Raw genomic sequence first — 25,035 nt, 5'->3', positions numbered from 1 at the left:
GTGTCAGACAGTGTTTCTCTGTCTAGCCCTGACTGTCCTGGAACTCTCTCTGTAGACCATGCTGGCCTCAAACTCAGAGACCTGCCTGCCTCTCCTTCTGAAGTGCTGGAATTAAAGGAGTATGTTTTCCTTTGTAAGTTTTTCTTTGTTGTTGAGAATTGTATAGATGTATATAATGAAAAATGATTGTATCTACTGTACCTCTTCCCTTTTTCATGTCTTTTAATTTTCTAACCTACTAAACCCAGTTAGTGCTGCCCATATGTTCATGAGTGAGATAACCCCCTAAAGCACAGGAAACAGGCCAGTGGTGACATCCACAAAAAGTGATTCCCTCTAACCCTGCGACCTTCCACTGCCCATAGCTCCACAGTGAGGGGTGGGGCCTGCTCAGTTACCATAGCTCAATGATAAGTTCTGAAACCGGGTGAAATCTTTCTCCTCTAATTTTGCTGCACTTTCTTAGGATTGATTTGGCCATAGCTGCATTTTCATGTAAATTTTAGAGATAGCTTGTTAACTCCTATAAAACTGTTACAAAAGAATTGAAGCTGTTTTGAATTGAGTCTACAGATCAATTTCCCCCATTTTCTTAGAATCGTTTAAATTAGACTTCCACTCTTTTATCACTACATTAAAGTGGTTGCTAAGGTCACCAGATTCAACAGTCCTCATCTTGCCTGTCATTAGCAGACCTAACGCAACAGCGATCTCCCATGGCAACCTAACCCACAGCCTCTGTCCTTTGGTGCCACTGCACTTATCGCCATCAAACACAATCTACGTTAATGTGTTTGCTCCTTTTTTCCAGTCCTCCTCACTAGAACAGTGGCAGGGCATTTATTCTGCTCACTGCCAAATTTCCAGGAAAAAGAACAAAATCGAGCATAACAGAGGTCACAGCTAAGTGTTTGTTACAAGAAAAGCAAAGGGAAGAAAATGAGGGGGGAGAAGGGAGAGGGGAATGGATGAAAGGAGAAGACTAGCTTTATATCCCTCCCCAAGGATGCTTTCTTCTCTCCCACTACCCCCCCCACTCCTACAGCTAAGATGTTTAGAAAAACAACCAACTCCAGGGAGAAAAGCGAAGAAAGTAAAGGGAATAAGGAGTCCATGGTCTGGAACTGCAAAGATGGATACAGCATTCTTCCATCACCAAAAAGAGCCTCATGGTGAAGCAACCGGTGGGGGGAGATGGATCCTCAGTGGGCAGCACAAACCCCCACAGCCTCCTACCTCACTGTCTGTAGCCTCGAGAGGAATTCTTCAGACTCACCTCGGTGATATCGAGCTGTGACCAGCCCAGGAACCACAAAGAACACATCTCCAAGCAAGTCCAGTAAAGTATCTCGGATCTCAGTTAGGGAGTGCATGTCATGGAAGTACTCTTTAGCTACAACGTGCAAATACTGAGTAGGGATGTGCTGTAAAAAGAAAGAAAAGAAAGTGGGGGAGGGATGGGGGAAGAGAGGGAGGGAGGGAGGGAGAAAGGGAGGGAGGGAGGGAGGGAGGGAGGAAGGGAGAGAGAGAGAGAGAGAGAGAGAGAGAGAGAGAGAGAGAGAGAGAGAGAGAGAGAGAGAGAGAGAGAAATGACTATCCCAAGAATCCTGTATTCAAATGGGAATAACTGAATCCCATTGCTGAGTGCCTCCATAAGATGGGCAAATTGACGCCTTCTTTGACCCAACTCAAGCTGCCTCCAAGTCTCCTAACCTTGATTTTACCCTGAGTACCAATGACAGGCTGTGGAAGGTCAACTTCCTGAGGATGCAAGGGCCTGCACCATGGTGACTGTTGAAAAGGGTTCCATGGCCTAGGTGATACTGGGACATTTGCTGTGCTGTCGGCCTTTATTTTGGTGGCACATGCCTGTGAAATTTGGCAGCAAAGCCACATCTGGGAGTGCAGCTGAGACCCACTCTTCAGGAGCTCAGAAGGCTGAGGTTGCTTTAATCGGGCCCAGAGTAAGAGAGGACTACAGCTGTGCAGGCTTTGGTATGAGAGCCTGTACTCATGGATCATGAGATGACAGACCTTATGGGCCTAGAAGTGTCTAGAGGGGTGGAGAGGCCACCAGTCATGGGCAAGCCACCAGATGAGAGCCACAAGGCAGACTCTGGGCTTCTGGATCAAGGCCAGAGAAATGGCTGCCACTTATGAAGCAGCCCAGCATGCTACTAGGTCTTTCTTAGAGACCCTGCAGCTCAGCCCTCACTCTTGTGCCGTCCCAGAAAACCTACTTACTCCCACCCCTGAGATTTGGCTCAAGACACATTCAGCATTTGAAATGTCTTTCTTCTTCTCCAGTACCCCTTCCCCTATGACCCAGAGCAATGGAAATCTCCTCCAAGGAGCATCTACCAAACAGCCAGAGGGATCCCACTGCTCTGTTTATATCATAAATATCCTTCAGTCTTCAGTTCACTTCCTTGGCTAGTCAAGACTCACCAAACATTCTTCTTCAAGGCCCAGGGACTAAAGAGTCCCCTGACTGACCCAGTCAGGCCACTGTACTCTTCAGCTAGAAGAAACCTTCAAATGGAAGTCCAATCACTTCCCCTTCTCTGTTTTTCTGTTTTTCTGGGTTATCACCGTCTCATGAATCCTCTCCTTCGGGAGTCAGCCCCTCAGATGATCTCTTCCCATTCCTCAGCTCCCAGTTGGTTCCTATAGTTCTTCCTATGCTCCACTCACTCCTGACTCCCTGAAACTCTTTCTCCCTGCAGGGAGCTACCTTGATCCTCCTGTGAACATCACTGGCTATGGGTTCTCATCTGCTCTGCTTCATGAGACAGCCGTGATCATATCTGTTCACCCCACACTGTATCTCATTTCCTGGGGAAGTTTTAGAGTATTTAGTTTCAGTAAACAGATGTTCTATGAGTCAATAAAATCAATGAATGTGGCTTTGAGATTATGCTCTATCAATGTTTGTGGGAAGAAAGAAGATGGAAGGAACAGGAGGGAAAAAATAAATTTATCTTCATACCTCAGTGTCTACCTGATGCTACTATGCTTGTTTCTGAAATATGAAATGCTTCACAATTTAATAGATGAGCACATGACTGTTAATGCTGGGACTTAAAACAATGACTGATGACCTCATGGTAAATATAGAATTCTAGCCCCCTGTATATTTCATAATTTATAACTTTTCAAATTATTCTTAGATAATTCAGTATATGTACTGGCTTGCAACATTCTTGAGGGGGAAAATACCCCCAAATCCACATTAATATGTGCCAGAAACACATTAATAATGGCATAAATAAAGAAAATGAACGCATAGAAGTTAAAAGGTCTAGTGGCCACAGATCGCATTTGGCTAATATGAAGGTTACAGAAAGCCTTCGGGTTTTTAGAGCTCTTTGACCTTAAGATGGTGAATAAGGGATTGTGAACCAATAAAAAGTCTACTGAATTAACTACTTGATTAATTAATCAGAGTGGAATGTCTTTACTCTAACCTCTATCCATATGTAGAGCAGGAATTTCTGCCAAATGAATGACTCTCTGGAGAGCCACACCACCCACTGTCACTTACCAGGAAAATGTGTATTAAGTTCAGAGCAACAGACTTGTTGGAGCCAAGGAGGATCTCAGGGGTGTCCTTCTGTGGAAAGAAGAAGGGTATTCTCTGTAAACCATCTGGGCTCGTTGCTCAGAAAGCAGAGGCTAAATGAGTGAGTTACACACCACTGTCTCCTTATTGGCGAGGAGACAGGCGCACAGCTCGCACCCTCTGAAAGTTAGCTTCTTTAACTATAAAGTGGAAGAGATGGCGCCTGCTTGTTAGTTCCTGTTTAGGTCTGTGCCTGGCATGGGAAAGGCACTCCAGGGACTGGTCATGATGGTTATGGTCACTGATTCCTTTATCTCTCGCCCCCTTCCCCTGCCTGTTTAAAATAAAGAAGCTGGTCTAGGGAAATGAGTTTTGACATCATAATGAATTTGATCTCTCCTCCAAACTTCTAAATCAGATGAGAAGCTTCTTAAAGCCCAGAGTCCAGGAAGCTTCCCTCCATGCTTACATAGGCTGTTGTTCAATCAGCCCTCCTCAGAGAGGCTTAGCACCATCCTAACACCCCCTAGAGAAGACTTCTTCCCAATGTGTTCTGCATGCTTTGAGCATGCTCCGAAAAGCATCTCTTAACTATTCGCACTCTCTGGAGAATGTGACCCAATGGGAAGCAGGAACCTGTGAGTGCCCCCTACTGAAGGTTTGGCGTTTCTAAGTGTACAGCTTCCCTGCACTCCATAATTCCACTGTAGACACGAACTCTTCTCAGAAGTCAGAATGCCAGGGCCAAGACTGAATATAAAACATTTCCAAAACCCATCTGAAATAGTAAATGTATTTATTTTAAATAATCATTTGTAGTTCTTTTGTTTGTAAAGACAAATGGGTCCAACTCTCTTCTCTTCACACAGTTACTTCTTTTGCAATAACTCTGTCTACAGAACAAGACAGACATATGGTTGATCCTCCAGACCCTGGTTCTTCTTGCCTATAGTTCAGATGTGTTTGAGTACATCTAACCAAAGGTTCATGGGCTGGAAGTTTCGTACCCATTGTAAATGTGTGATGGTAAATCTCTAAGAGGTGGGACTCAGCGAAAGTACCTAGGTCAAAGGTGCGCCATCTTTTGAAGAGATTTCTGTAGTTCTCCTAGGACTAGTTTTCCAGATAATGAGTTGATATACAGGAGGGTCACCTCTTTATGTTGGGCCCCTTCTGCATGCAGCTCTTTCCCTTCCTACTTCTCCACCGTGCTGCGACATAGCCTGTGAAGTCATCTCAAATGTTGTTACCATACTGTTTTTACTTTCTATTGGCCAGAATCATAAGCCAAATAAACCTCATCTAAATTAAAATTCCCAGCACCAAGGACTGCATTTTAATGAGATCAAACAGATCCTCTTCCAGTCATTGGGAAGACTCTGCTGCCAAGGAGCAACAGATTCCAACTTTTATCACACAGGGAATCATCAGTGGAAGCAAGCGGTTGCCTTGCTGTTGAGGGAGAAGCAGGGAGGAAATACAGAATTCTTACCATGGGCAGTATGTAACCACATTCTTGGTTATTGACTCCAATGATAGAAGGAACTGCTTTAAATGCCTTTTGAGACAGCAGTTCTAGCGGTTCATCAGGAAAGAAAGAACCATCGACCACTCGAGTGAATGACTTTGTTTTCTGCAACCAAGAGAGGAAAAAGCAAGAGTTAATAAAAACTATTTCCCCAGATGGTCCAAAGGCATCGGGAAAGAGGAAAAACAAAACACTAGAGGCCCAGTCAAATGCATTAGCTTCTGGCCAAAATGGGGAGGGGAAGAGTAGCCAAGATGAAGGAAGGAGGTACTAACCCTTTCCTATGCCTTTTTTATCGTGGGGGGGGGGGTGTAGTGTGCACATACCACAGTGTCTGTGAGAAAGCCAGAGGACACCTGTGTTATGTGTGAATTTTCTCTCCTTTCACCTTTAGGTGAGTTCTGGGCATTGAACTGGGGTCATCCAGCTTATGCAGCAAATGCTTTTATTGGATGAGCTATCTTGACAGTCCTGATAATGTTTCCTCTTTTTAGGTTCCTGTGTAGGGAACTGGGTAGAAGGGACCATGAAGAGCTTACAATGGCGGGTGGCCATTATCCACTTTACAGACTCCAGAATGTGGATATTCTACACATGCCAAGCTGCTACAAACATTTGAGTCTGAGAAGTAACAATCTTATTCATCCAAGGGCTAGCAAAGAGTCTCAAACTGGAAGATCCATTAAAATCCATCCAGTCCAATTGGCCATCTAATCTTGAAGATTCTCTAGTGCCAGCCAGACTTTGATTGAATACCTACAGCAGTGGCATCTCTGCCAATTCCTTCACAGGCAGCAGGTAGTTCAGAATATTCTGCTACAGCAACAACAACAGAAAAAAAAGACACTCCCAATTAAAACTCCCAGCCCTTGATCTTGATTTTAGCTTCTGGGGTCATAGGGCACAAGCATGGTCCTCTTCCCAGATGCCTTCAACATCTAAGCAACAACCTGGGCTGATCAATGTTCATATCCCACCTTAAGTCACTAGAAGGAGTCCTAAACCCCACATCATTCAGAGGTTGCCATGGATCGCCAACCCCTCTCTTGTCAAAGTTTCCAATTAAAGCAAATAAAACAGATAGAATGTTTGGCCACTACCATCTTCTGAGATGCCCCACACAAATTTTCCCATCTCTCCTCACCTTGCCAAGGCTCAGCAACTCCAAGGAAGACTTTTCCCTCAGGCACTTCAGCATAGCCTGGGAGTCTAACACACTGCAACCACAGACATCCGCAACCACCTGCAGCTGTTCACAGAGAAGGGAAAAGACTGTAGTCAGTATCCCGCCCAGGGGAATGAAAGCCTGGAAAGCGGCCTCTGCCATGCCCAGAGTCCTTCCTTGCATGTGAAGTCCAGTATGCCACCTGCCTCTCTGTAGGCCCATGCTGCTACACTGAGGTTACACCATTATCCTGACTCCAGTGACTGCCAGAGCTGAGGGAATTGAGTTGTTAGTCTGTGACCGTGGACTGGAGTCAGAGTTCCTTCCTCATCCCAGACATGCCAGTCCTGTGGACGTAGCTACAAGGTCACAGGGTTCTGATATTGCAGTGAAGCTGGAACCTCAAGAATGAGGGAGAGTTTGCAAACTCCAGACATCAGCTGAGGCCTTGGGACCAACGCTGAGTTTATCTGTACTGGTCAAACTAGACGTGGCCAGGAATCTCTAGGGGTCTTTTCTCTACCTTTAAAGATATTAATCTTGCTTTTGTTTTCATTCCACAATTATAATTTACTTTTTTCTCTAATTTCAGGCCCAAGAGCTGCCTTCTCCAGGACATCCCTTCTAACCACTGCAGTCCCACTTCTTCCCCTGATCTCATATCACTCCAGTGTCTCACACCTTTGCTACCCAGACCGTTGCTAGGCAACTGTTTGCTTTACCATCAAGTTCTCCATATTTGTAAAACTACAATTGCCCTTAAGCTTCTTGGAGTCATTGGTGCTTTGAGGATTCAACATCAGCTGCATACGTAGCCAACATATCAAGTCTACATGTGACAGTCGGTCACTTAAGGATCACCTTCCACACCAGTCCTCAGACTCCAGCTAAAGTCCTTGTAACAAGAAGACCTTGTCTTCTCTAGTTGAGGGTATGCTTTGTCCTCTGATAAAGCTATGCATCCTAACAGCACTGGGAAGCTAGGTGCACCCAATGAATACTTTGGGGGAGGTTGAATAAATCAATGCACAAGCTGAAATTAGCTTTGTATTAAGCACTACCAAAATCAGTATTCATCTACGCTGAAGCTAGTCCACAATTTTATGACCCTGTTGAGACTTTGGGGTGGATACTATTGTCTACATTGTATTTAAGAACATAAACCATACACACTCAAGGATGTGGTGCGCGAGTGTAGTCCCACAAACTCTAGAGGCTGAGATAGGAGGGTCTCTTCGGGCCAGAAATTTGAGACCACCCTGAGCAAAATAGTGAGATATCCACCTCACAAAAAATAGAATGAAGAAGGTAGGGAAGGAAGGAGGAAAGGAGGGAGGGAAGGGACGAAGGGAAAAAGGGGGAAGGAGGGAGAGAGGGAGAGACAGATAAATAAAAAGGACAACCACTAGAATAAATCATTCCCAGGGCAAGGTCTTGGGACATGCATCCTACCCCACCCCCCAAAACCCCAACAGTCACTCCATCTGCCCCCAAAAAGCTGGGAACAGCCCTAGTCTTTCCTAGCATCCCATGCTAGGATAGCATCAAATATGCCAGGCACAGAAGACTAACCACACAGAATACTGAGAATAACTGGGACTGGTTTGTGTCCCCACAAAAATTATTTAAGAACTATAACACACATGTGCACACCCAGGCACACCAGTAATGCTACATTGTGCACCTGGACTCCTGTCCTCTATGACAGTGGTCCTCAACCTGTGACCCTTTAATACAGTTCCTCATATTGTGGTGACCCCCCAACCATAAAATTATTTTCATTGCTACATCATAACTGTAATTTTGCTACTGTTATAAATCATAACGTGAATATCTATGTTACCTGGTGGTCTTAGGTAACTCCTGAAAAAGGGTCATTTGACCCCCAGGGGTCACGACCCACAGGTTGAGAACCACTGCTCTATGACTGACATGTATACACACACCCCTGGGCACAACAGTACAGCTGTCCTGTGTAGTTAAACCCTTTCCTGTTGAACAAGCCTTCCATACAGGTGCAAGACTGCTCCTGGACTAGCATGAGGCTTTCTGGACATGGACAGTGAGAAAAGTCTAAGCGGATGAGAGACTGGCAACCCGTGAGCTTCTGGGGCCTAGGGAAAGATGTGAGAAGTTACCTACGTCATTTCTCTTCTCATCGTCGAGGCCCTTCAGGTTCGGAATGATGGCCACTCCGCTCTCCATGATGGCCCTGTGGAATAAGCCCGTGCTCAAAGGAGACAGAATCTACAAAGAAAATGTAGGAGACCCAGCATCAGTCATCCGAGAGCCACACCTGTCATACAGGCCACCAACTCCTTCCTTAAAGACACCGTCCCAGGAGGCCCCCTTCAGAATTCTGCTTTGGCCTAGAAAGCCCTACTTGGGTGTTCGAGGACTAGATATAGAAGCTTAAATGAGTTATTTCACCTCTATAAGTCCCCATTTCTTTATTAATTATTTCTGTTTTTTAGAAAGGCTCTAACTCCATAGCCCACCATAGCCCAGGCTTCCCCCATCCTCCTGCCTCAGTCTCCAGGTGCCAGGATTACAGGTGTGCACCTCCGTGATTGGCTCCAGAAACCCTGAGTCAGCTATTCTGTCATGGTTTTTAGTGCCTTTACTCCCTTGCTATGGACAAGTGACTTCATATTTCCGAGCATCAATTTAGTTCTCTGAAACACTGTAGCAAAAATTGCATCAGGTCATAGATAATTTTGTTTAGAGTGGAAGTAATGAACATGAGTGTTCACTCAGTACCTGGTCAGTTTCACTCACGAAGGGTGACCTTTGTTATAGATAGATCAATAGATAGATAGATAGATAGATAGATAGATAGATAGATAGATAGATAGATAGATAGATAATGGATTAACACAGTCCTTCTCAGAGATGACTACTGAGAACATAAAGTTACTTTGACTAGTGTTGGGCACTGTAGAGCAGAAGCCCTCTTAACCCACTCCTATGTAACTGACCTCTGATTAACATGCTAATTTATGTCAGGGAATTCCCTACTTGGGGACAGTCATTCTCTGGTATATTTAAGCATTTCTATCCCTGCTAGTCTTGCGCCAAGAGTTGGGCATGTTATTCCCAAAGTTGTATTGTCAACCGCACTTGTTGCTGTGGTAACACCATCAAGGGAATATAATGCAAATCAGTGGGCTTCGTATGTGAAAAACTGTCTCGGAAAAAATGGATAGAGATGGGTGGCTAAAAGATATTGCTGTCAAATTTGGTGTAGAAAAGAGTGAAATCTTTGAGAGAAGACCTTAAGAACCTACTGTACTGTTGTGATGGAATAAGAGTGGTTTTCTACAAGCTACTTAGTAGACTACATGAGACTTTGTACAGATATTTAAATGAGTGCCACCTGTAAAGAGCCTCAAAAACCTGTGCTCAAAGGCAATGAGTTCTACAGCTGATCTATGCAAAAAGATTTGCGTCCAAACTCTCGGCAGCAGACCAGCTCTCAAAGGACAATGCCTGTATCAAGCTGCCAGTGAGGCGTGCGCACTGGATGTGTGTGCTTCTATGCATCTTTCATTATTCATGCTTTAGCTGGAGCTTTCTAGCAAACAATGCTATGGTTTGTGTGACACCCCCCGCAGAAGGTTCAAGTGTTAGATGTTTGCTTTCCAGGGTGTCGGTATTAGGAAATAGAGTGAAATCTCTAAGAGGGAAACCAAAGAGGGGACGCTAGCCTTGGAAAGGTTTAAAGTAGTTCTCAGTAGGTGGCGGTAATAAAACGAGCCATCCCAACTGCATGCATCTCTCTGCTTGTACGTTCAAGATGTGATGCCACCTACTACCGTGTGTGTGTGTGTGTGTGTGACTACTGCAAACAAGGGCTTATCAGTCCTGATGACTAGATTGTAGGGATTCAGCTCTACAAACACAGGGATGTTTCCCCCTCATATTATCACTCATTGTGTGACCTTAGGAAATCATCTAAACTCTCCTGGTGACTGCTGTCTTGTTCATGAAATGAGACTATGCCCCAGACTTACAATTTATCTAAGAAGCAATAGGTAGTTTTTAAGTGTGTACTCCACTCCAGTCAACTACTCCACACCCATGTGGATATGGGCAGCCCAAACTGAACTCAGTGGGTTATTAAAAATAAGAAAGGATATGAAGTTAGGGGAGGTAGATCCTGGAGGAATTCAAGGGAAGAGAAAGGGGATACATGTGATCAAAACACATTGTGTGCATGTAAGAAGTACTCAAAGAGTTGATAAAACTTTCATTTGTTAACCCCAAGAAAATAAAAATGTTACATGTATTCAGGATAACAGCAGCAATGTTCTTGTCTTGTGATGTCTTGTCTCTGTGCATATAACCTCCCTAGCCAAGAGTCATCCAAGTCATAAAACAGAAAACTCACGAGACTAGAAATACTTATGGCTCCTGCTGAGCCACCAAAGAGTGTCACGGAGTCAGGGTTTCCACCGAAGAACTTGATGTTCTCCTTGACCCATAGCAGGGCTGCCAGCTGGTCCTGGAAGGCCCAGTTCCCAGGGGCATGCTGGTCCCGTGTGCTAGGGGTAGGAGGCAAAGTGAGAGAGTTCTTAGGTGACTGCCACCTGTCCTTCAGTCCCGCAGCTCTCCGTCAGGTGTGAGCTGGCAGGACACTGAGCACCAGAGCCCTACAGGAGCCGAGGACAACAGGCTTAGTCCGGAGAAGCACACACGCAATATGGTATGTCCAATGTTAGGGTGTTCTTGACTCCCCCCTTAACCCATGGATCCTGAAAAGATCCTGCTGCTGGGAGTTACCTCTGCCACTTGGGCCAGGCCATCCTGGCATTCCAGTGAATGACAAAGTCCTAAACTTCCTAGTTAGTAAACACAAAAGCAGTGCCCACAGCAGCAGATGTGCCCAACATGTCCCCAAGAAGTATACAGGTACTACTTCTATCACCTCCATAGCCTTTAAGATGGATGGTTCCAGACACTGCCCTCTATGTCTCTCTAGGTTCTCTCTGCCCTGTTACCTCTAGAAACTGTGTCATTTGGGCTCCAGCATGCGCCATTGGCAAAAGGTACTGAGAGGTGAGAGGAGAGAAAGACTGGGTTATACACCCCACCGCCCCGTGCTCACTCCACACTAGACAGAGAGGATAGGGAAGTGGTAAACTACCACCAGGGCCAAAGTTTGTGACAACTCTTTTCAGTTAAATAAGTGAGCATGCCACCACAATACATATCCTATTTAAAGAGACTAGAAAATTCAAGCACAGAGATATCCTTGCCAAAAAGATCTAGAAGGAATTAGGATTCAATGATTCTGGCCTCAGAACCCACACTCTTAATCATACTCCGTGCATCTGCCTCAAAAAGTTGCAGGTTTCCCAGAATTATTGAGAAATTTATTGGAAACACATGAAAATAACAGAAAACAAAAAACAAACAAACAAAAATAAAAAACACTAGGACCCACATTCTGAGTGAGGAATTTCAGGATCCTATCATCCTCCAGTCCCCAACCTGCTCCTCCTTCCACATCCCTTTGTCAGTGTATAACCATTCTGGCTAAGACTAACTTCTCATTTCCAATTCTCTCCAAGTCCTGCCTATTTAACCTTCATTCCATGGTGGACCCCATGATGGCCCCCACTCCTCCCTCAAGGTGCAGAAGCATCTCACCACAATCCTTAAGATTACAAAGTGCAGCACAGAATTCATTGCCTGGCCATCCATTATCTGGGTGATGCTGGGCCAGTCATTTAACCAACTAGACCTCAGATCCCTCATGTTGAAACAAAGGACAACAAAAATACCTGTCCCATGGGATTTCTAGAAAGATAGTTACTAGGCACAGTGTGTTACATTTGCTACCTCTTGTTTCTATGACTCAACCCTGTATAGAGTCAATAAGATGGCAATGGCCTCCTTACTGGCCTCCCATTCATTAATGGACAGACATCAAGCATGGTCTAACCTCCAGTCTCTTCCAAAGTACACTTCCTGGTACATATCTCTCAACAGGATAAGAGTAGGACCCTCAGTCTTTAAAGGATAAAATTCCAAATTCCATGAATACCATGGCATTCACCCCCCTGCCCAATCAGGCCTTTCAGAGACATACAATTCCAGATTACACACTGGGCTACCTTTCTGTTTGTCTCCTTTGCCCAGCAGTATGTGAACAGAAGTGATGAGTGCCATCCTCAGGCTGACCCAGGAACAGGTTCCCTGTGTGGCCCTCTATACTTCCTTTGCTGCTGACCAAAGTCAGGTCTAGACAGTGGGCTTCAGAGCCACAAGACAGAAGGGTCCCAGAGCACTGGTTAACCATGTGCAAGGATGCCTGTCCACTGGGGGTACCAACTTGGACAGTCCTTGGTGAGAAAGCATCTTTTTAAACTGCTAGGGTTTGAGGGGCTTTGTGTTCATGTGTGAAATTGCCTAACTAGTTAGGACCTAATTTACTCAATGGTACCAAAGGTTCGTCCCTCCTAAGGTAGATGGCCACTGGCCACAGCTACAGTACAGCTTCCCTTTGTGGTCTTGAGTGTCATTCACGAGAAAAGACTCACGTGAAGAAGCCAAATATTCCTAGGCGGTACTGGATGGTCACAACCAGCACATCTTCGTAGGCAGCCAGGGCAGACCCATCAAAGATGGAGGCTGAGCCAGTCTCAAAGCCACCTCCTGGTATCCACACCATGACCTGAGGAGACAGAACCCTTCCAGTCAATCCCTTCCCATGCTTTTTGAATTATTTCTTATTGAAGAGAATATAAATGCCTCACCCTTCTTCGTAAGAAGACTTTAAGAACTTATTTTTTGAACAAGGCCTATGTAGACTCTGGCCTCTTAGCAAGCAGATGATTCCATTAGCCGAGTGAACACTGACAGGCTACTCAACCTCTCTGGGGATTGCTTTTGTTTTCATTTTTGTTTCCCCTCATGTAAGAACTGTACTGTGGAGAGTATAAATATCTCACTTAGGAGGTTTTGTGGGGTCCAAATAAAAGTCTGCAGTTAGAACTTTTAGAAGAGTGTCTGTTCAGTCCAAGTGCTTGGAGGCTGGTAACTGATGCCCACTGAGCCTGTGGCCCACAGGGAGATGGAAACCACTGTAAGGTTCACGCAAGAACAAAAGCTGGGACCTTAAAAACTATCAACTTCTCAGGCTCTAGAGCAGTCTTTTCCAACCTATGGGAGTCTCAACCATCTCAGGGTCGAATGGCCCTCTCACAGGGATCACCTAAGACCATTGGAAGACACAGATATTTATATTATGATTCACAACAGTGGCAAAATTACATTTATGAAGTAAAAACAAATTTAATTTTATGGTTGAGGTCACCACAACATGAGGAACTGTATTAAAGGGTTGCAGCATTGGGAAGACTGAGAACCATTGCTCTAGAGTCACCTAGGAGATTTGCTCCCAGGAGAGCATGAGAGGGATCATCTAGGCTAGCCTCTGGGTGTACTTGTGGAAGACTAGCTACATTAGGATACTTGAAGTGGAATACAGGCCCATCCAAATGTGGGCCTAGAGTCCTAGGCTGAGCTAAAAGAAGCAAGCAAGGTGAACATCAGCATTCCTGTCTCAGATTCCTGGCTGTGGATCCATATGAGCACTTGTTCCAGTCGACTGAGGCTGTAACTTCTGCCATGATAGACTGATCCCTGGAACTGTGAGCCAAACCACCCCTTTCTCCCTAAAGTTGCTTTTGTCTGGGCATTCTATCACCATGATAAGACAAATTACTAAGACATCAGCTGGAGATGTTTCTCTTTTTTTAATCCTCAGTGGATGCCCAGTGCAGCAGGCAGTCTTACCGGGAGACTGGAGTCATAGTTGGCATGGGCTGGTGCATGAATGTTGAGGTACAGGCAGTCTTCTGAGACTTCAAACTTAGGGTAATGTACTTGGAGCACTTTTTGATATGTGGCGAGCCACTCTGGGTTCTGAAAGCACCTGAAAAAAAGATAGATAGATAGATAGATAGATAGATAGATAGATAGATAGATGATAGATAGATAGATAGATAGATAGATAGATAGATAATAGATAGATAGATAGATAGATAGATAGATAGATAGATGATAGATAGATAGATAGATAGATAGATAGATGATAGATAGATAGATAATAGATAGATAGATAGATAGATGATAGATAGATAGATAATAGATAGATAGATAGATAGATAGATAGATAGATAGATAGATAGATGATAGATAGATAATAGATAGATAGATAGATAGATAAATAGATAGATAGATAGATAGATGATAGATAGATAGATAGATAGATAGATAGATAGATAGATAGATAGATAGATAGATAGAGCGAGCGAGCATCTCCACAATCTATGTCAGCATGACTTCCTTGGGACAGAGGCAAGGAGCCGTCATCTTTTCTGAGCCGAGAGGCATGTCAGGACTATTAGCATAAAATCTGATTGTGCCCCGGGCCCCTCCTTTCAGAAACAGGCAGACTAACTAAAAATTGATGATTTCCTTTTATCCAGTTCCTGGATAAGAAAGCTCATTTTCCAAAATAGTTGTATCGTCAACCGCAAGGACACCCCTGCCTATACCCACCACTGAGTTTTCTCCCATCAGACTCACTTTTACATCCAGAAGGGCAAAGGCATCTTCCTGCAGCCTCCATACCAGGACTGCAGAGAGACACAGGAAGGCTCTAACACCCAGGCTTTGCTCCTTCTGCTGGATTGCTTCTCCCAAATTGTTCTGGCTCAAAGTCATCCATCCCTCTCTTTCAGATTCAGCCCAAATACCACTCCTCCAGGAAGCCTTCCGAGATTTCTCTGAGTGACCTTAGCTCTTCTTTAGAAACACCCACGGAGTGTGCCCTACAGCGTGCCCCAGGTTTGTGCATCACATTCTGATCTTCTCCAACTCATCTGTGAGCAGCTGAGAAGCCTGTGAGTCTGGATTAATCAGTCTCTAGCACAGACCCCTTCGCACGCTAAGAATGAGAATTACTATACTTGATCTTAGCCAGAGGGCTAAAGGGCAACCAGAGACACTGAGTGTGTGGATGCTTCTGCCGTACCTGTGTGCTCGGTTATTGTTCGTTGTTTTCTTGACAGACGAGTGGACACTAGTGAAGAGTGAGAAAGCACCCCTGGAATATATTCCTTTTGGGGTGTTTATGCTCCTGGCTCCTTTGTATGTTGTCCTTCATAAATTCAGGTCCCATTGCTTTCCACAAAGGCAGCCCGACCTTTCCTAAAAGCTGGGCTGGGTGGTTCTCGGCTCTCTTGCTTACTTTCTCTGCCCCCTGGTGGTTGCCTTGGCTCCCTACATTTTAATTATCGATTATTTTTCTCTGTCCTCCACCATGACTGGTCTGCATGCTCCTTGAGTCCCCAACACACAACGATCCTAAGTTTTCCTCAACTTTATAATGTGAAAAATCGATATACAGCCCACAGACACCAGGCTTCCAATGCTGAGTTTTGATCTTTATCTCATGTGGTCCAGGACTCAAGATGCTCGGTTTGTAGGTCAATGGCCATAGTGTCACAGGAGCGCATACCCATGTATTACATGGTTGGGGATGGTATAGGGTAGGATAGGTAAGGTGGATGAAGTGAACATAGTTTCAATTTATAATGTCTTAGAATGTAATCTCTTTGTAAACTGAAGAATCTCATTAGTCCACTGTGGCAATCCCCAAGTCCTAATGATATCCAACTCTGGAGTTGGTTCTGAATGAGTTGAATGAATAAATAAACAAACAAATAACCAACTAATAATTTTTTCATATTATTTTAAGTCCACACGTGAACCACATGAAGTCATCTTTTGGGGTGTTGTGAATGTCCTGGTACCAAGGTCCTCCTTTAGCCCCATGTGACCCCAACCTAAGAACTTCACAAAACCAGAACTGGACATCCCTGGGATCTTCACGTCTCATTGCTCCATACAATGCTCTATCGCTCTTCCGCAGCTAACGTGGGAACTGGTTAGCTACCTAGCCTTGAAGCTCTTCACTGGCTGGAAGCTACCTATCTCCCAGGTTCCTTGTGTTGCAGAGACATTAGTGATGGCTAATCTTCACTGTAGCTGGATTTGGGATCACCTAGAAGGTGCTCCTCTGGGAGGATCTACCCCAATGTGACCTATGGGTGAGGTCTCATGGTAAAGGAAAAAAAAAGGAGAAAATAGCAGAAGCATAGCCTACTCTCTGCTTTCTCCTCCGCCCGGGTATGCGGAGCCCCAGCTGCAGCTTCCTGCTGCTGCAGACGCTGCTATACTGGTGGCACCTGCTCAAACTATGGACCAAAATCAGCCCTTTCTCCCTTAAATCGTTTTCAGTCAGAATTTGGTCACAGAGACTAGAAAAGTAACTAATACAGCGGCCATGGTGTCATTACACAAGCATTTATGGAGTTCCCACTGTGGTCCTGGCCTTGTATTAAGCCCAGTTGAGACTACGGGAATTAAGCACACACACACACACACACACACACACACACACACACACACAAGCACGCTGTGGTTCTGCTCTCTGAATCCCTCATCCGTACTGACCACAAAGGCCAGCCCAGAGTGAAGGTCACACAGAAACAGTAAGAAAGTCTTTCATTGAATGATTCAGGAAGCTCATCACAGCACTTCCTACACCTGCTCGGGGTTCAGACTCTTACAAAGCTTTCAGAGCTTTCAGACTCTTGGGCCCAGCTTACAGGGTTCTGATTCACGGAGCTTAGGAGAGGCCAAAAAACACATACAATTCTAACAAGCCTCCAGCAGTTCTCCTGAGCAGCCAGCATGGGAGCCCCAGAACGAGACACTCACCGAGGTCTGTGGTCCTCCCACTCCCGTGGCCATCTTCCTCTCCTCTGCCCCTGAACTTCATGACCTATATCCCCCTCAGCAATCTCTCCCAGTCCCCAAAACCACAGGCCACAGTGACTTACAAACTGGGATAGGAGGTGGCTTCTCTAAAGTCAACCCAGGGGATCGCAGGCTGTGGACTGGAAAATCGCAGGGCTCCAAGAGGGGGTGCAGCGAAAGGGATCCCCAGGAACACGTTCACAGGTTCGAGGCTTCCCAGCACAGTGACTTGCTTCCCCTTGACCCATCCTAGCTTGGTGTACCTTTGTGGCTCTTCAGCCCCAGACCCTGAGGAAACACACAAGGGAGAACTGAGGAGCAGACTAGAGAGAAGGAGACAATCGGCCACCCCAGGGTTCCCTTCTGGGTGGGCATCCACTCAGAAGCCACAGTAGCTGGGACTTTCTCTTTGGCTCAAGGTCCTCTGCTTTCGAGATCATTTGAGAAGCCACCACCATGGGGACCTGACTCAGTTGCTTCTGAGGACCCACCACCACACCAAAGACCTTGGGGAGAAGCTTTTCTTCTACACCAAAGTTGTCCCTTTCCTTGAAGCTCTGTAGATGCCCCGATCCTGCCAAACTGATTGCTGGGTCTACCACCCTCTAGTCATTTCCATGCTCACCAGAGAACACCACATGTCAATCATCGCCTGCAGTTACTGGATGGCATTTTTAAAAAAAAAAACTAAATAAATTACCTTTAACTTTTGGTTTAGAGGACTCCTGAGCAATAGTATCGATTGAGTTGTTGTTTGGGTAAGTTAGGTAGCTACTTTGGTTACATATGAAAATGAAAACAGATTAGTGAGAGCGCCAAAAAGTTTTCATGTTGATGACCACTGGAATCAGCTCTTATACTTCCAATAGCTTGAAGATGGTGCTTTGGGTGACTAAGCATGCAAGCATCTTGGATTTTGCACAGAAGATGAAGCCTTGAATTACTTACTTAGCAGGACCCAGGAGTCTTGGCACTATCTGCTCTGTCCCTTGTGCAATTCCTGTCTCCACAGCCAACACCACAGAGCACAGACTCCAGTCCACATGCCTCCCCAGTGCCCGGGATGATGCCTTTCCTTACTGGATGTGAGGAACCCCAAGGACAGAGGCAATCCCTTCTGACTCTGTCTGCCTCTGAGAAGGAGGCTCTGGCTCCAAACTTTCAATAGCATTGGACACTGAAGTCCCAAGGGTCTACATAGCCCACAATGGGTCCCCCTGGGAAATATGTCCATTTCCCCTAGAAGAAAGTGCTACTCCCTTCCCACATCCTGAGAACCCTTGTCTCCCGCTGGCCATCTCACCCCTGATGATGACTGCAAAGATCCAAATGACCCAGATTAGGGCCTGTCCAGGGTGCACCCAATCCCCACACATCTGGTTGGCCTGCCTGAACTGTCTGGATATCCACAGCGGCTGCTGGCTTCAGAGAACTGCAGTCAGGAATCACAAAGTGCCTCCTATAAACATACAGGTGCTGAACAGGTAAGACACTGGATGCAGAAGAAATCATGAACAACATCAAAGCAAGAGTTTCAGAGAATTGGCCAAGCAAGACATTCCTGTTCTGATATATATACAGAGTGGGTAATGATTAACACCTGTGCTGAGAAAAAGCGTATTATTGACTTGGACCTCAACGGATGGCAGAAGTTGAAAAGACTCTCAGGAACCACTAAGCCAGGGTTCTCAAACACAGATGCTGTGTGGGTCAGACATACTCCCTTTGCTGTAACAGAACACCCAACTTAAAGAAAGTAAGGGAAGGTTTGTTTGTGCTTATGACTTAAAAGGTTCATGGAAGCTGACCCATGTGGTGGTGGGAAGTTTCACCATGATAAGCTGAAAGCAGAGAAAGGGACACAGGAAGGGACCACACACAAGATATCCTCAAGGACCTTCCCTAAGTGAACCACTTCCTCCAGCTGTTCCATCTCCGAAAGTTCACAGTTTCTCAACATAGCACCACCAGCTGGAAACGCCTGGTCCTGGAGGAGATATCTGATATATTCAAACTATGACCAATGCCTCCAGAAACCAGGAAGGCAAAAAATTAGCAGAGAATGGGGATTACTAGGAGAGAGGCAAGGACAGTGGCAAACCTAACAAAATGTATGTTTGCTCAAGTTAAACTGACTTCTCAACTGCAGTACCCATTTGCTTTATGGCAATGTTGTAGCTCAATTTTTTTTAAAAAACACAGTTTCAATTTTTTAAATTAATGCTGTGTTCTTAATATAGCATTTTTTTCTCCTATGAATTGTCTCTTGAGTCAACCCTCTGTAATTACAGTCTATACCCATGTTTTCCAGTCTATATAACAAGGAACAAGTTCAGAGAGGGGGATTTATGGCACCAATGTCTTTGGCATTCTGGTTGCTTAGCACAATGCTCTTTCCTATGAGTCCAGGCTCTGAGAAAATGCTGGTGGATCCTGGCATTCCAGAGCAAGAACTCATCTGCCCCAAGGCTTCATGCGGCACTTAGTCCAGGGCCTCAAATGGGGCTTCCAAGTGCTTGAAGACTAGATGGGTGCTTGTTAAAAACTCATCCTCCTATCCCCTGGAGATTCGGGTACCAGGCCCTATTATTTGAAAACCAAAATAGTAGGTTTGGGAAATATCCATCAAATGCACAGATTTCTGAGTAGTTGTCTCATGAATATTCATATAGTGAGTCCTGAGCAAGTATTATATTCCTACTGGATACTGTATTCTGTTTAAAATAAATAAATAAATAAATAAATAAATAAATAAATAAATAAAGGATTCCTCAAGGCAAAGCCAGAGAGTGGTGGATGCACTTTGCTCAAAACGAGGCACTCCATAAATCTGTGAGGATTTGAAATTGCTCCAGAGGGTCCTCCTCTCCCTGCTCCCCACTCTACTCCCATGCACTGCTGCTTCACCGCAAAGTCCAGAAAGAAGACTGTGGAATTCATGTTTGATTCCAGATTCAGGAAAAACAAAAACAAAAACCTCTTATGTTTTAAGCTAACATCAAGAAGCACTTGGGACTGGAATGATGGCTTAGCAGTCATGGTGGTTTGAAAGAAAATGGGCACTATTAGGAGGTATGGCATTATTGAAGTATGTGAAGAAATGTGTTGACTCTGAGGTCTCCTATGTTCAAGCTACTCCCAGTAATACAGACCACTTCCTGTTGCCTATAAGATGTAGGACTCTCAGCTACTCCTCCAGCACCATGTCTGCCTACACACCTCCATATTCCCAGCCTCCATGACAGTAATGGACTAAACCTCTGAGATGTAAGTGAGCCACCGTAATTAAATGCTTTCCTTTATAAGAGTTGCCGTGGTCATGTTGTCCCTTCACCGCAATAGAAACCTCAACTAAGACAGCAGTTTAGAGTACCTATTGCTCTTGCAGAGGACCTGAGTTCAGTTCTCAGCACCCTTATCAGGCCACTCACAACTACCTATAATTCCATTTCCAAGAAATTCCACACCCTCTGACCTTTACAGGCACCTGCACATACATGGTATACATAAACTCATGCAGGCATGCACACATGCACATAAGTAAAAGTACTAAATAATGATGTGTGTGTGTGTGTACCGTGTGTGCATGTGTGTGTGTAGGCTCCAGGGTGCCTTGCTCAGCCATCATCAGAGAAGCTTCCTCCTGCAGCAGACATTATGCAGAGAGTGAGAGACCTTGGAACACCCCTCCCCAAATGAGATGTCTCCAGGGCTCAAAGAACCCCAGAGTATAAGAGCCAGAGGTGATAGAGGACACAAAGAAAACAGGACCCTCTAAATCATTAAGACTGAAACACATATTAACTCATAGAGTCTGAGGCACCATGCCCAGGGCCTACTTGGGTCTTCACTAAGTGGTCCTAGAGCTGAAAAAAGTGGACACATGCTCCCGTTCCTAACCCAGAAGCTATGTCTAATTGATAATCACTTGCAAATGAAAATTTAATTTCCTCCAAGGGAGTCTCACTGGATAATAAACTACTCTTAGGGGTAGGTTGTACACCAGCAGTAGATGGCCGAGAGAAAACAAACTCAGTGACATCTTGTGCAGTTCCTTGTCTCATAATGTCATGTCAGGGCTCTTCTTCTTTTTAACTTTATCTTGTAATTTTTATTCTAATTTTGTTTTATTTATAATTTTTCTTCTTTCTTATTACCCTACAGGTTCTTTGTATATATATTATGAGTCAAATGATGGGTCTCAGTTTCATGTGCCTTCTCTTGGCTTCTTTTCTTTCTGTTTGTTTTATTCAATTCCAATGTGTTAGTTTTTATTTTATTTTATTATATTATATTTTGTTATTAACCCTTTAAAGCCTGTTTGGTTCCTAATGAGAGACAGGAAGGGGGTGAATCCAGTTTGGGAGGTGGGGAGGATCTGGGAGAAGTAGAGGGAGGGGAAACTGCAATCAAGATAAAAAAGTTCTATTTTCAATAAAAGTTATATTTTCAATAAGATAATATATTTCAATATTAAAAAATAAAATATCTTCTTGAATTTCCCTTGCAACCCAGAGACCAACGGTGGACACAACTGAGGGTTAAGAACCATAAACTGCAGCTAAGGAAGAAAAGAGATGTTTGTATTAAAGCCTACTATTCAAACTGCCCATCTTTGAGGTGATCATAACCTCTGGGGATGTGTAGGTGGAAGAATGGGGATTTCTAAAGCACCCAGGCTTGCCTGGAATGGGGTTGGGGGACTCATTTGTTCACACATAACACTGAGCATGCAAACAGTCTAATGAATGTTTACACACATGTTTGCTACTAAGAATTCACAAAACGTTTTCAAGGGCTTTATTTTTGATTAAGTAGTCTCATCTGAGTGGGGTTCACTGGACGCTTCAACAACACATGTACACGGTACACTGACTGCAGTCGGACTACCCTTATGGCTTTGTAGACTTCAAAGCATTTGCTCAGACCCTGGTTCTACAGTAGGCGGACGAGAGTGTTTATTCCATTAGACTCTAACTCTGAGTCCTACCCACATACTAGTCTTCAAAAGGCAATAAAGAATGTGACTTTTGCCCCTGCTAGATGTTCCTGCTCATGGCCTCACAACCCTTAGTGGAGACCTGGATTCTACTTTGATTCCCCCTTAGAATGGAAGGTGTCTTTGAACAAATCCTTCCTCTCCTTTGGACCTCAGTTTCCCAAAGTTACAAATGATGAAAGCTTTACAGATGTTTAGTGATTATGTGTTCCAGGGTCACAAGAGTGAGCATGGTTTCCAGACCTGCCTGTGATGCCACAGGAACCTGACAAAGAGTAGAGAAGTTTCCAAGAAGACATAAGTTGCCAACAGGCAGGTGACTGGTTCTAAAGGCACAAATGTTGCCACCTCAAAAGTCATGTGAGCCACGATGAAGGCCAATGAGGGTCTCTGGTGTTCATATGCACCTTGTCAGCTCCTTTAATCATCTTCTTTTCTGGTCCTTATGAATGGGCATGGTGAAGATTCTCCCTGGCTGGGTATCTGTTTCCACCCTTCTCCAATTAGAAGTCAATAATTCACTCTTAAAATGTTTAAGATTACTTCCCATATTCCGTTTTGCTATCACATGGGATACACCCATGACTACCTCAGGATCCCCTCTCTGTATGTCAGGAAACAAGAACTCTACATCCATTTATAGGAAACCCTGTAGGTACCAGGCCCCAGGTCAAAAGGCTTCCTATGTGTTATAAAATTCCCTTCTTGTACATGATGAAAGTGAGGCTCTGTATGGCAGCATGATTTATCCAGTATCACACTACTGGGAAGAAACACATCTAAGCCTTGAAATGAACCTCCTTGCCTCTTAGTAGCAAATCTTACAGTCCCGAGGTGCATGCCGTAAGCAATGAGGAACAGTAAAGTGAGGAAGGACAGACTGGCTTCCCATTCCACTTGGCCACACTCAATTAATGTTTCAGTCAATACCACGTTCTCGGTTCTAGGTGTTCTCAGCAGCAGCACAGGCCTGCGGCCCTGAGAGGCACTGGCCTTTGATCATGCCTGCCTGTTTTCCAGGTGGCTCCACCCTGAGGGAGAAAGCCCAGATGAGAACTAAGATCTCAATCTCTCAATCGGGCTCTGTGAGACTGGAATTACAAGACTGTTAGAGCCCAGAGTAACCCTCAGTGAAAGGACCACAGTGACAAGGAGGGCTCTGGAGGCATTCCATCCACTCCTCAGCAACTGGACACCCGGGGTAGTTGAATTCTCTGTGCTGACAGCGCCACTGTCTGTAATCTTCCTCCCCTTTTTGGTCCTTTTTCTTCCTGCTTCTTTCTCCTACATAACAATTTTTTTTAACCTGAAGCCTTGTCTCAGGTCTGCTGTCAGAAACCAAAATTAAGTTTGTTGACAGTAAACAGAGTGGGAAGGAAGATCCCAGCATAACTGTGGGACTCGGTTATTTGCTAGTCCAACGGCATCATTTTGCTAAGACGATGAGGAAGGCTCCCCGGGGGTGAGGGCAGTGTGTGAGAGTGCGGGAATTCTAACCCCACTAGATACAGAAGCAGTATAGTCTGAAGTGTGATTTCAGCTGATTGTTAACTGCCTTGGAAACGTGAGGAAAATAGTGGGCTCAGGTAACTTTGTTGTCATCTCAGGGTATGCCGTGTAAGTCTAAAACCATTGCTAGACCATGCTGGAAATTAGACATAGGTTTTAACCACAAGAAGAGCCTTGGAAGATCTGAGCCAAAGCCAGGCCCTGAAGTACTTAGCGTGGGATGAGGCATGGGATGACACATTTGGAAACCCTGAACACCCAGGTTCTGCACTAGCCAGGTCTCCCCTTTTTACCAAAGGAGAGGAGACACTCCAGTTCTGGAAAGACCCAGACGGTGACTGATGCCTCACAAAATAAAACCTTCCCTGATGAAGACGGTCTATAGCAGTGTTTCTCGGTTTTCCCGATGCTATGATCCTTTAACACAGTTCCTCAGGTTGTGCTGATCCCACTTTCACTGCTACTTTGTAACTGTAATGTTGCTGCTGTTATGAATCATAATGTAAACACCTGCTATGTAGATGATCTTAGGTGACCCTGTGAAAGGATCATTCGATCCCCAAAAAAGGGCCATGACCCTCAGGTTGAGAACCACTGGCCTATAGGATCTAGGGGTATAAGATCTTGGAAAGCTGTACTTTTAGGTTTCAATGTAGCCTGCACACACACACACACACACACACACACACACACAAATCATGCATTCTGTAGAAGAAAATAGATTTCTCACCAAGTGAATAGCATGGTGTGGCTCACATGCACTAACAAGAAGGAAGTGGAAATGGTTCTGGATGGTGGTCATGAGGAGAGAGGCAGAAGAAGAGGCAGGGTAGGGGAGGACTGAGTAGTAAAAAGGCACATTCTCCTGATGTCTGGTTGACTGTACTGAAAGAGTACCTGGTCTGCTTAGAGAGCAGCAGGGAAATCTCAACAAAGCTGCAGGCTAAGACTTCACTATGGACATGGGAGCAGTGGGGTAAGGCGACCTGCATCAACGGGCAGGAGACCTAGAGAAATTGTGTTCTCTGGGGCCACAGCACCTTCCTACAGTAGAGTGGTAATGGTAGCCACCCCCCTCTGAAAGATAGTGAAGCTTCATACACTAGGTGGTGACACTTCACTGCCAGAAGCCAGGAGGAAGACCCACAGTATCCAAAGGACCACATAGGGGCTTCACCTGCAGAAATGATGGAGTTGCTTAATAAGGCATTGTATCTGAGAAGCAAAAGAGATGCTGCTTCTGATCCGCAATAAGTGGAGACAGACACAAGAATGGAGTAGCAACAGTATGTGAGGGTAACTACACCCATGAAGAGTAAAGGGGTCTTCCTTAAGCTCTCACCAGGGCTGTGTTCTCATGCAAAGCCATTATCTGTTTCTTAGCAACTTTGTCTCCATCATCCTCTGCAGCACAGAACCTGTCTGTCTACTCTGTT

At 44.9% G+C, this 25,035-nt stretch overlaps 1 protein-coding gene across 3 annotated transcripts in view; it reads right to left on the bottom strand.

Moving 5' to 3' along the window:
* Ces5a (carboxylesterase 5A) overlaps positions 1-25,035 on the bottom strand; it is a 135,517-nt gene that overhangs the window by 7,223 nt on the left and 103,259 nt on the right. For all 3 annotated transcript variants that reach the window (XM_057753522.1, XM_057753524.1, XM_057753525.1), the window contains 9 exons: positions 17,175-17,379; positions 14,059-14,197; positions 12,801-12,934; positions 10,646-10,799; positions 8,398-8,502; positions 6,235-6,339; positions 5,055-5,195; positions 3,545-3,613; positions 1,277-1,424 (listed from right to left, as the gene is read on the bottom strand). In XM_057753522.1, the coding sequence (XP_057609505.1) occupies positions 1,277-1,424; positions 3,545-3,613; positions 5,055-5,195; positions 6,235-6,339; positions 8,398-8,502; positions 10,646-10,799; positions 12,801-12,934; positions 14,059-14,197; positions 17,175-17,379 (1,200 nt within the window). The remainder of the gene's footprint in view (positions 1-1,276; positions 1,425-3,544; positions 3,614-5,054; positions 5,196-6,234; positions 6,340-8,397; positions 8,503-10,645; positions 10,800-12,800; positions 12,935-14,058; positions 14,198-17,174; positions 17,380-25,035) is intronic.

This window comes from Chionomys nivalis, chromosome 21 (assembly GCF_950005125.1).
Source record: "Chionomys nivalis chromosome 21, mChiNiv1.1, whole genome shotgun sequence".
Classification (NCBI taxonomy): domain Eukaryota; kingdom Metazoa; phylum Chordata; class Mammalia; order Rodentia; family Cricetidae; genus Chionomys; species Chionomys nivalis.
The sequence above is the reverse complement of the archived record's forward strand: the minus strand, read 5'-3'. Positions and strand labels throughout refer to the sequence as shown.